General features: G+C 39.1%; 1 protein-coding gene and 1 pseudogene across 1 annotated transcript; one reads left to right on the top strand and one right to left on the bottom strand.

Moving 5' to 3' along the window:
* The first annotated feature begins 641 nt into the window (after nucleotides 1-641).
* Nucleotides 642-2,250, top strand: LOC124109154 (EKC/KEOPS complex subunit TPRKB-like; annotated as a pseudogene).
* A 2,295-nt stretch (nucleotides 2,251-4,545) lies between these two features.
* On the bottom strand, nucleotides 4,546-10,403 carry Hint1 (histidine triad nucleotide binding protein 1). The gene is made up of 3 exons (XM_046467692.2): nucleotides 10,226-10,403; nucleotides 8,198-8,302; nucleotides 4,546-4,861 (listed from the first exon to the last, which is right to left on the bottom strand). The coding sequence occupies exons 1-3, from the start codon at nucleotides 10,337-10,339 to the stop codon at nucleotides 4,697-4,699; spliced, it is 384 nt and encodes a 127-aa protein (XP_046323648.1). The 5' UTR covers nucleotides 10,340-10,403; the 3' UTR covers nucleotides 4,546-4,696.
* Nucleotides 10,404-12,589: the final 2,186 nt, after the last annotated feature.

Genomic DNA, 12,589 nt, shown 5'->3' on the forward strand with positions numbered 1-12,589 from the left:
AATGGTAGGGACCACTTTCTCACCCATCTTACTGACCAACTACAGGGATATGGTCCCACACATCTAAAGGAATGCAAAGAAGAGAACAGGGGGCCAGGTTTGTGGCTTAGTGGTACAGCACTTGCCTAGCATGTATAAGGCACTGGGTTCGATCCTCGGTACCACATAAAAATATAACAAATAAATAAAGGTATTGTGTCCATCTGCAACTAAAAAAAATTTTCAAAAAAGAACAGGGGTATTATTACAAAACAAATTACTCCCAAATTTGTGGCTTAATATGGTATTATTCTCTCAATTTCTGAAGGTCAGGAATTTGAAAGATATTTTACATTGGAGTCCCATGATTTTGCAGTCATATATTGAACAGGACTCCAATTATCTGAAGAAAGGTTTGACTGGGGCTGGGAAATCTACTCCCAAAGTAGTTTATTCACACAGCTCACATTATTGCTAGCTGTTGTCAGGCCTCATTGTCTCTCAACATAGGCCTTTCCAGTGGGCTGCTATGTCCTCAGCCATAGCAGATGGCATTCCTCAAAGTGAGTCTGTTAGGGATACCATAACAAAACACCAAAGACTAGGTGGCTTATAAATAATAGTAAATTTGTTTCTCAGTTTTGGAGACTGGGAAATCCAAGATGCGAGGCATTGGCAGATTCAGTGTCTGGTGAGGACCCACTTCCTGACTAACATTGGGTCTCCTTTTGGGTCCTCACATGGTAAAAGGGGAGAGGGAAATCTCAGTCTGTCTTCATAAAAGCACAATATTTCTTATCACCTAGTCACCTACCAAAGGCCCAGTCTCCCCATACTATCACTGGAGGTTATGAATTTTGGGAGGTTCATTCTAGCAAGCAATTCTAGAGACCATGGTGTAAGCCAGAATGACCTACATTACCTAGCCTCAGAAATCATACCCTGTCACTTCTAACATGTTATTGGTCCCCCAAACCAGCTCTGGTTCATTAGGAGATTATGCAAAGATCCTAGAAGTAAGGATACCTAATGGGCTATCTTGGAAGACTGGCTATCACATGAAGTTTGGTGTACATCTGCCACAGGACAATGTAAGGTAGAGACAGGTCATGGACCGAATCAGCAAGATAAGTTAGTGGTTGTTCACCTGACTTAACACTGGCTTGACTAAAGCAGTGGGAAATACAATATACCTGAAGAAAGTGGACTGAACCCTCTTTTACAAATGTTTCACATTTCATTTTGTACAATGCTACAGATTCCTCCAAAATTTTACTCCAGACCTTCTCCCAGTATGAAATACAAGACCATAAAAATACTAGGGGAAAAAAAGAATGTGTGTGTGTGTGTGTGTGTGTGTGTGTGTGTGTGTGTGTATATATATATATATATATATATATATATATATATATATATATATAAAATTTCAATTGTGATATATTCTTTTTTTTTTTTAAATCAAATTCCAGGCAGACCAGGACCAGTCAGGTGACCCTTCTGTTATTTAAAGATACAAAAAATGCTGGAGACTTGAGAAAAAAGGCCATGGAAGGCATCATTGATGGCACATCAATACAATAATACAATGGCTGTTGATCCATTTCAGATACTTGTGGCAACAAACAAAGCAGTTCACCTCTACAATCTGAGAAAACTGAAGATAATTCTTTTTTTAATTTTTTTGTTGTTGTTGTTGTTGATAGACTTTTATGTGGTGCTGAGGATCAAATCCAGTGCCTCACAAATGCCAGGCAAGTGTGCTATCACTGAGCCACAGCCTCAGCCCAAGATGAGACTCTTATCTACTGAAATTATTTTCAACCTTTCTCCAAACAATATTTCAGACTTAAAAAAAAATTGCGGGGCTGGGGATATGGCTGAAGTGGTAGCACACTTGCCTAGCATGCGTGAGGCACTGGGTTTGATTCTCAGAACCACATAAAAATGAAATAAAGATATTGTGTCCACCTAAAAAACTAAAAAATAAATATTTAAAAAGAACATGAAACCTTAAAAAAAAAAAAGAAAAAAACTTGGTATCTTAGCAAATGATACTTCAATTTTAATTGCTTACATTGAAGAGGGAGAAAAACAAGTAAATAAAAAAAATACCTAATATCTCAAGTAGAAGATCACCAGATTTCTTTGAAAAATCTTCCTGAAATAACAAATATTTCTGAAGTCAAAAAGATATATAAGCTGTCTTCACAAGAAAAGATTGGGACATTATTCGATAGTATTATTAGAATGTCAACATAAGATGTGGTATGAAATGTTAAAAATTTTTTTTTAATATTTCTTTTTTTATTTGTAGTTGGACACAATATCTTCATTTACTTATTTTTATGTGGCCTCACCAGTGCAAGGAGAGTGCTCTACCGCTAAGCCACAGTCTCAGCCCCAAATGTTAAAAATATTAACAGAAATTTTCAACATTAAAGAAAACATTGAGGGGGCTGGGGTTGTGGCTCAGCAGTACAGCGCTCGCCTAGCACATGTGAGGCCCTGGGTTAGATCCTCAACACCATATAAAATAAATAAACAAACAAACAAAGGTACTGTGTATAACTGAAAGAAATAAATATTAAAAAAAAGAAAAACAAAACATTGATTTTTCTTTCCTGATTATAAAATTAATCTATGTTCATTCAGAAAATTCTTTTTCATGAGACTAGGGATTGAATCCTGGGCCTTGTGCATGCTAGGCAAGTGCTCCACCACTGAGCTATTCTTCCAGCCCTACAAAAAATATTTTAAATCATAAAATGAGATTAAAAAAAAAAACAAAAAACTCCTAATCCTACCATTTTTACTCATGTTAGTTTTTATTTTTGTTGTCTTCCAGTCTACCATTTGCATTTAAACATTTTATTTTCATAATCGAAATAAAAATTGCCAACAGTTATTGAAAAAGGAATTCCAGGTAGTAGATTGATTTTATTAAGTTATTGCAATTCTGTGTTTGGGGGAGTAGGGAGTGCTAGTGATTGAAACTAGGGCTTTGTGCATGCTAGACAAGCACTCTATCAACTGAGCTATAGCCCTAGCCCTGAAGAATATTATTTTTGTTTTGGTACCAGGAATTGAACCTAGTGGCACTTAACCACTGAGCCACATCCCAGTCCTTTTTTGTATATTATTCTGAGATAAAGTCTTTCTAAGTTACTTAAGGCCTTGCTAAGTTGCTGAGGTTGGCTTTGAACTCACAATCCTACTGCCTCAGGCTCCTGAGCTGCTGGCCAGGTGTATAACACTGGACTTGGCAAGAATAATTTTTATAAATCCCACTTGGGTGGGAAAAGCTTGTGAAATGAATTTGAAAATTAATGCATTAAATGTGCCAATATTTTAAACACCATAAACAAAATAAGGAGACAAACTGAGGAAAAGTTACTTGTTAACAGTATACATGAAGGGTTAATTTCCCTAAACCCTCACCCACAAAAAAAAAAAAAAAAGTTTAAAAATCACTAAGGAAGGCTGGGATTGTGGCTCAGCGGTAGAGTGCTCGCCTAGCACGCTCAAGGCCCTGGGTTCGATCCTTAGCACCACACAAAAATAAATGAATGGAATAAAGTCATTGAGTGCAACTAAAAAAAAAAAACACTAAGAAAAATTTTAAATAAAAATGTTAATATTTTTTTAAAAGTAAACGTGTCAAAACCCTACTAAACCAATTTTTTTAGAGATTAACAGAAGGAATGTATAAGCCTAAAGAGAATGGGAGAAGAGACAAAAGCAGATATCATCTCAAATTTTGGAAGCTATAAAGTACCCACATGAAGCAGTTATTTACTTTACAGAAACTTAGAAAGCGTACAGTGCCTGGAAAGACAAAAAAACAGGTTTGGGTATCAGTCTATATTAAGAACTCAGACCTTAAGTTTCCCTCCCTACCTCCATATAACCAGGTTCATGCACAACTTTTATTTTTGCTAATGTGACCATACATATTTAAAATAATGGGTTTTATTTGGAAAAGCTAATTCTAAGTAAAATATTTTAAAGTCTTTAAAATAAACATTCAGATAGCGTTTAAATAGCAAGGAAATATCAATATCTGATTTTACACAGTTATCAAAAATTCTATGACAAACCTACTTTCATCCTTTCCAAATTATCTCAAGACCAGGCGAAACATGTGGACTGAATATATTGTTCATAGACCCCCAAACTGCCACCTTCTGGATCAATCATGTCATTACTCTTATGGTCTTAGAGAATGAGAATTAGATTAGAAATCTTCTCCTGGACCAATACTTTAGCCTGAAAGAATTATTTCAAAGCCAAATTTGTGAACTCTTATGATTTGTCTTCAAAGACTAATCACACCATCATAACAATGCAGTATTCAAATGCTGCGTCCTCCTGGGGAAGCAAATATAAGAAATATGAGCTAGGGGTACAGCTCAGTGGTGGAGCACTTCCAAACACTTGCCAAGCTCTGGGTTCAATAGCCAGCACTGTCCAAAAAAAAAAAAAAAAAAGGCACAAAATCTCCAAAATATGAACCTACCTTTCATAAACTCCATCAAATACAAAGAACCAATCAATTCAGAGACAGTAAACCATGCAACAATGTATTTATTATGTATAAGCATTTAAAATTATTTTCCCAATATCTCCAGACCCGGGCACAAATAATCATGCTGCTTAACATATTGGAAAATGCAAGCATAATCACTGCCTAGAGAAGGGAAAACCATCTAATACATGCTTAGCCAGGAGGCCAATTCATCTGCCGACCTCCAAGAACATGCAGATGAACATGATAGACAGACTGTCCTCCATCTGCACCTTCATTCACCACCATCCGATAACCCTTCTTCAGGCCTAGATCAGCAGCACATTTCTTGCCAACAATCATTAAATGTCCAAGAAGCTGGAAAAGAAAAAGAGTTTCTTAAGCAGAAGAAATTTACACCTTCTTGCCATTAAATAACAGTCAAGTTTAAATACCAAATTAAAATATTGCCAAGGTGAAACACACACCCTCTTGAGCAAATATTCTGAAACTCTCTTAATCCTAATACAGCATAATTTATAATTAAAATCCCATTAAAAGTAGGTACTTAGTCATTACTAATTTTAATAAACAAATCAAATATAAAATTTACTGCTCCATTAAAAAGCTCTTTAATTATATTCCAAGTGTTTCTAAAATTATGTATATGTGTCATTCCAATGACTTGGGAGACTGAAGTAGTAGGATCACAAGTTCAAGGCCAGCCTCAGCAACTCAATAAGACCCTTGGCACCAGGAGCGGTGGCACATGCCTGTACTCCTAAGAGGCTCGGGAGGCTGAGGCAGGAGGATTGCAAGTTCAAAGCCAGCCTCAGCAACTTAGCAAGGCTCTAACCAACTCAGCAAGATCCTGTCTCTAAGTAAAATACAAAAAAGGGCTAGGGATTTGCTCAGTGGTTAAGCACCCCTGGGTTCAATCCTGGTAAAAAACAAAAACAACAACAAAAAAAACTTGGCAATATGTACAGGTCCCGTCTCAAAATAAAAAATAAAAAGGTCTTAGACTGGGGTTGTGCCTAGGGGCAGAGTGCTTGCCTAGAATGTGTGAGGCACTGGGTTTGATTCTCAGCACCTCATATAAATAAATAAAAAATAAAGGCCTGTTGACAACTAAAAAAATATTTTTAAAAAATAAATAAAAATAAAAAGGTCTGAGGATGTATGTAGCTCAGTGGCAAAGTTCTCCAGTGCCAAAAGAAAATAAATAAATCAATAAATCTGAAATCCCATTAGATCTTCTCCCTTTGGTACAGGGTTACTTACACTGAGATAGAAGAAACTCATCAAGGCACTGCCCCCCAACATTAAAGAAGCAAGTCTGCTCTAGGAATCAAAACCCTTCTGAAGGTAGAAGACTGATAATATAGTTTGCCCACTGTATTGAGTTAATAGTAAACAAAGATATATAAAACATTTTCTTAATCTTTCAGTGTTCTTAAGTCTTATCACTGAAAACAAATCAAAGTGTTATTGTTTCAATACTAAGTTTCCCCAAAAGCACAAGTGTGAGATGATGCAAGAAAGCTCGGAGGTGAAATGACTGGGTTTGAGAACCTTAACCTAATAAGTGCATTAATCCATAGATAGAGACGAACTGGGTGGGAACTGTAGGCAGGTAAGAGTGTGTTGGGTGGAGGTGGGTCCTTGGGAGCGTGCCCTTGGAGCTTATATGTTGTCTGTGGTGACAACTCTCTCTGCTTCCTGGTGTCATATTCTGAGCTGCCTTCCTCCACCTCACTTTTCCACCATTATATTCTGCCTCACCTTAGGCTCAGAGCAATTGATCCAGCTGTCTATGGACTAAGACCTCTGAAACCATGAGCCCAAAAATAAACTTTTCCTCCTCTAAAATTATTTTTGTCAGATCTTTTGTTGCAGCAATGAAAAAGTTGACTAAAATACAGCTTGGCTCTGCACAGAATAGGCAGCAGAGCCTACTGTCCTGGTGCTTACTAAGGCAATGGGAACAAAAAACCTAAGACTCTCTCTCCCTTCCCTCTTTTCTTGCCATGGGAACTTCTTGAGAACTTGTAAAAATGTTGGGAAGAGGCTAATCCCCTTTGTTCTCTTACCATGAGAAATAGCAAACAATGAACTGGTACTTTAAAGTTCTTTCTGTCACCAACCTGCCTCTCTCTAACTTTTATTAGGAGAGAAAGTTGGCAACACATAGGTAGACTCCTTGTGTAAACAGGACAAATTGCCCATTGACTGTATTGAAAAACAAAAACAAATGACCCAAAGTGAAATTAGGTATTTGCCACAGGTCCTACAAGTCCCCAGGCAATGTAAGAGATCTGGCAATGTCCACAGGAAAAACTACTACAGTGTGCTTTTCAAGTTATATCCTAATTTCACAGGTTTTCTAATTCCCTCTATAGAGCTAAGCAATTGATTCTGACTACCCTCTCTTTCTGTTTCTGGCCCATTGCCTCTAACCCAAGAAAGTCATAAGGGCAAAGAAAAATGTTCAGACACATTTCAATATTACACAATCCTATCAATGGGATCTGAAATATTAAAAATACATTAAAGTCTGACTAGTACAATGTGATTCTAAGACTGTTGGGCTTTTGAAATTTTTGAAATACATATATTTGGGGGGCTGAGAATTAAACCCAGGGCCTTGTGCATGCTAGGTAAGTGATCTACCACTGAGCTACATCCCCAGCCCTCAACTTCTATCTTAATTTCACAGGTTTCCTGGTTGCTTCAATATAAAAAAGTAATTAGATTATGACTACCCCCCGTTTCTGGACTACTGCCTCTAAACCAAGAGTCATCAAATTTTCTCTGCAAAGGGTCAGACAGTGGGTCACTTGGCCTCTATTAAAAACTACTCAAGGGCTGGGGTTGGGGCTCAGTGGTAGAGCACTTGCCTCACACCTGTGAGGAACTAGGTTCGAATCTTAGCACCATATAAAAGCAAATAAATAAAACAAAGGTATTAAAAAAACTATAAATAAAAACTTTATTTATACTGGAATCCAAACCTATAAATACAACTGTCCACTAAATAATTCACACAAGACATTTCTTAATTTCTTTTATTCAAGGGTCTTTGTAGAACAAAAGTAGCCATGGACACTAAACAAAGTTATTGTATTCCAATAAAACTTTATTTATAAAAATAAGCAGCCAGTTAGATGTGGCCCACAGCCCAGCTGCCAGTCCCGATTCAATTATGGGTTTAGTAATCAGATTTTTACACATAATAGGAATGTGCATTTGTAATCAAGTGTTGGAGAGGTTCACTTTGAGATATGCATGTGGATTCTAATGTTATCTATTTTGGGTAGACATGATTAAATTTGACTTGGAGTTTCACAAACTAGTGAGTTTCCTTTCAGTATATGCCTTGAATGTTTTTGCACAAATTATCCTTTAGAAAATTTGTCATTACCAAAATTTTGGTCATAATTTTAATATTCTCTATTTGTATTTTTTACCTCTCATTCAACCAATTCTTGGTCTTATGACATGCCAATAAAATCTATTTTATTTCTCTATATGCCTAATTTATAAAAATCAAAAATTACTTCTGTATGTTTACCTTACTTCAAAGTATCACAATGCTTTGTTTTTCCTCAGTAATGCTCTTAGGAAGATGAAAAAATGACACCACTTTAAGAACAAAATATAATCTCCCAATTTAAAAAGCAATAAAATAAACTGTGTTGGAATTTTACTTACATTTTCATCATCATCTTCTGCAGCAGAAATCTGGGTTATATGTTTCTTGGGTACCACCAGAAAATGTGTTGGTGCTTGAGGGGCAATGTCATGGAAAGCAAGACACTAAGGGGTTAAAAAAAAGTCAAAGTTTTAGTATATTATCTGCTTGGCTTAAACTTTTTCTTTCAACAAGTATTCATTGAACACTAACCATGTGGGAGACACTGTACTAGATGCTAAAAAATAGAAATAAACAATACACATGCAGACTCCATGACCCCTTCTATGGAACTTAAAGAAATTAACCACATAATCTCCCCAGTCAGATCTCCTGAAATTCTTTACCTCCAAGTTATACACTGTCCTTCAAAGCTCTCTATCCTCTGAGCTTTCCCCCTCTACTTCAAAGATGTTCTCTCCCTCCATACCCACTTTTGCTGTTTAATTTTAAATGCTAGTCATTCCTCAACTTGAAGTGCTAAATCCTCTCTTCCTAGCACACACATATATACATACACACTTTCTCTAGATCAGAGTCCTGATTGTGTAATTTCTGTTTTTTTTTTTTCCCCTTTACAGGAATCAATCAGTTTTGTAATCACGTTTGTCTCATATTTAAAGAGGTATTCTTCCCATTTAACTCAACTATTTAAGAAACATATATGTTACCTTTTGTGGAACTGAACAGTAGCATTCTGACAAATCATTTACCACACTAGAATGTATCTGTAAATACACATACTATATGAATGTCTTTATATCATTTGTTCTTTACTGAAAGTGGAACTGTTTAATAGAACTCATGCATGTTTATTTGTCTCAGAAGTAATTTTATTTGGTATTCCCTACAAAATGCTGTATCATGCTGTTGTGCTGAACAAAAGTTCTTACTTCAACGTTCATTTATAAAAAGCAACTGGAAACTTTTAAAAAGAAACATGCTTTTTCTAAAACAAAAGAACTTCCCAACTAGTAACAAAAGTATCTAAATAAAATCCAACTCAAAAGAACTAATTAAACCTTAGATAACGCTTTGAATCTAGTATCAGTAGCACTGGTTTTCTTTTACTCCGTTATTTCTTAAAGTTTGTAGATGGACACAGTAACTATTTATTTTTATGTGGTGCTGAGGATCGAACCCAGTGCCTCACATGTGTTACGTGAGCTCCACCTCTGACCACAACCCCAGCCCTCTTAAAAGTTTTTTAACAAAATGTTTACAAAAGTTTTTCTACCTATATGTGCCAAACTCCTGCTCAGCTTTATTTATACTGGAATCGAAACCTATAAATACAACTGTCCACTAAATAATTCACACAAGACATTTCTTAAACTTAATCAAGAAGGATTTCACCTGTAATGAAGTTAACTATTTAAGAACTATAAAACTAAAAGTTATAAAACTAAAAGTTATAAAACTGTCTCCCGTGAAACACGAAAGAAATCACTGACTTAAGTGCACGTTTTTCAGCGGTAGAAATCAAGGAGAGCACATCCCAGCCCGCCCCGCGCGACCCTGCGGCCGCCAGCGCAACGCGGTGCCTGCGGTGCTGTGCGGTGCGGTTCGGTTCGTGCGGGCCGACGCGGCGCCGGGGACGCCCGGGGAGGGCCAGCTGTGCGCGGGAGATCTCCGAGATTGGGCCCGAGTCAGGGCGCGATCGGGTTTCTCCCTGTCAAGCAGAGCGCGGGCGAGATTGCGAGATTCCTTACACCGACGAGGCCCGCGGCAGACGCGGAGCCGGCGGGCGTCGCTCCCGGGGAGTCCACGCGCCCAACGCCTGTCCAGGCTCCGCGGTGTGCGGCCCCACGAGCGGCCGGCGGCCTGGCCTGCACCCGTGGCTGATAACGCGTAACTGGAGCGTCGGCACGCGCCAACAGGCCGCCTCCATACCCGCCGCCCTGCCCGTTGGCTGGGGGCCCGAGGTAGAGGCCACGCGGGCGCACGGCCGGGGCGGCAGGGCCCCTTCCCTCCCCTCCGAGGGAAACCGGCGGGTCCTCGGGCCATTGCCCCGCCTTAGCCCCCGAGCGAGACGTGCCAGCGCCTACTTGGTCATCCTCGAAAATGATTTTGGCGGGGATTTCCTTGCGGATTATCTTCTCGAAGATGGTGTCGCCGTCAGAAGGCTGGGCCACCTGAGCCTTGGCAATTTCATCAGCCATCTCGGCCACCCTCCCGCACCGTGGCCGGGGGGAAGTCGAGAAGAGGGAGGAACCCGGGGAGCCGGCAGAGGGCGTGTGCACGCGGTCCCGGCCACGCCTGCGCAGGGACCGCGGCTCGCGCGCTCGAGTGGTTCTGCGACTGCGTACTAGCTAGCCACCCGGGCTGCAGTTGCGGCTGCGGCAAGGGCGCGGAAGTAGCGAATGCACCTCCTGCAAGGAGACACACCCGGGTCGTTTTCCCTTCGTCCTTTCTTGTTTGCCGCGGAGTGGAGCTATTGGCTTAAGCCTTTCATTTGCTTATAGGCCCTTGTAGGAAAAAATGGACGCTGTGACTAAAAAGATTTGACTATGTGCTGCTGGCCCCTGTTTGCTGGCTGAGACATCTTAACACTTCCTTTCTCAACTACTTAATTAAGGTCTTGACTAGAGCAATGAAGTCCATTTTTGCATCAAGTTGTTTCTTTCCCTAGCAGTGGCTCTCAACTTTGCGCATTAAAGTCACTTGGAGATGTTATTTATTTATTGGCAGTGGGGATTTATTTTTTGGTATCCATCTCTGTGGCACACGCCTGTGATCCTAGCGACTCAGGAGGCTGAGACCGAAGGATCACAAGTTGGAAGCCAGCCTCAGCAATTTAGCAAGACCCTGTTCAAAATAAAAAGTAAGGACTGGGATTACAACTCAGTGATAGAATGCTTATCTAGCATGCTTAAAGCCCTGGGTTCAATCCCCTATATCACACACGCACACACAAGAATGGATAAATACTCTTAATAAAATACATAAATAATTTAAAAAGGCAGGAGATGTAGCTCAGCGATACTGGGTTCAATCCCCAGTGTCCCAAAACAAAACAAAACAAGTTCGTAAAATCATTCGGGAAGCTTTTAAAATTCCCTGTGAACCTGGCAATACACCAGACCAATTAAATCCAAATCTCTGAGGATAAGACCCAGGGATCAGTATTTGTAAACGCCCTTGGCTGTTCTCCAAAGATTTTTCCCCCCCAAGCTCCTGGGCTCAAGTGATCCTCCTGCCTCAGTCTCCTTAGTATCTGGGGCTAAAATAGCACTTTCTTTTTTCTTTTTTTCTCCTCCTCTTCTTCTTCTTCTTCTTCTTCTTCTTCTTCTTTTTGGACAATTTTAGACTTAAAGGAAAGTTGCCAGAAAAATACAGAATTTATATATGCCTTTCACTAAGATTCTCTAAATGCTGGAGCTGTGGCTCAGTGGTAGAGCGCTTGCCTAGCATGTGTGAGGTACTAGGTTCAATTCTCACCACTGCATATAAATAAATAAAATAAAGGTCCGATGACAACTAAAAAATATTTAAAAATAACATTTTACTGTGATTACTTACCCTTCTCGAAAGATTTTTTTTTTTTCCTCTGAACTGTTTGAGAGTAGGTTGCATGGGGATCCAATGTAATCACAGGGCCCTTTGTGAGTGAAAGAAAGAGATTCCATCACAGGAGTGAGAGAGAGAGAGATGTGATATCAGAAGCAGGGTGGAGATTTGAAGATGTTCTGCTGTTGGCTTTAATGATGGAAAGAGCCATCACAAGTGGCCTGGAAGTCATAAGTCAAACTGGGTTCTACTCAACTAAAATGAAATTGTCAAAAGTGCTGCATTCTTTGAAGACTCTACAAGTGAATCAACTCTCTTACCTTTTCCACCTGCATTCTTGGTGTGTGGCCTCCTCCATCTTCAAAGTGAGCGGGGGAGTATCTTCAGGCCTCTCCCTTTTCGACTTTCAATAATCTTTATCCAAGGATTAAGAATTTGTGCTCCATTTGTGTATAAGTGTCAAAATGCATTCTACTGTCAAATTAAAAAAATGTAAAAAATCTTTGTTTTTCGTTAGGCACAACATACAATCCAAGATAATATTCCATCCCTAAATTCTTAATTTAATCATATCTGTAAAGCCCCTTTCATCACATAGGGTAATATAATCAAAGGTTCTGGGGTCCTGGACATATAATCTTTTGAGGGCATTATACTCCCTACAACAAAGCTCTGTGAATTTATGTGATGTTGGAATTTCCTGTTTGGTTCTGCGTGGTACACTTTCAGATGCAGACAAACACAGACGCTTTCCTTTAACAACCAGAGTTATTTCATTTGTGGAACAGTGAAAGGAACCACAAAGGTTTATGTAAGACAAAAGCACCCACAGATTGAACTGATTTTGGCATTATAGGAACTAAATTTTCAAATATCAGAAGATGATCAAGCATGGTCTTGCA

This window comes from Marmota monax, unplaced genomic scaffold (assembly GCF_021218885.2).
Source record: "Marmota monax isolate L192 unplaced genomic scaffold, Marmota_monax_Labrador192_F-V1.1 WCK01_AAM20220418_F8-fsc00415, whole genome shotgun sequence".
NCBI lineage: Eukaryota > Metazoa > Chordata > Mammalia > Rodentia > Sciuridae > Marmota > Marmota monax.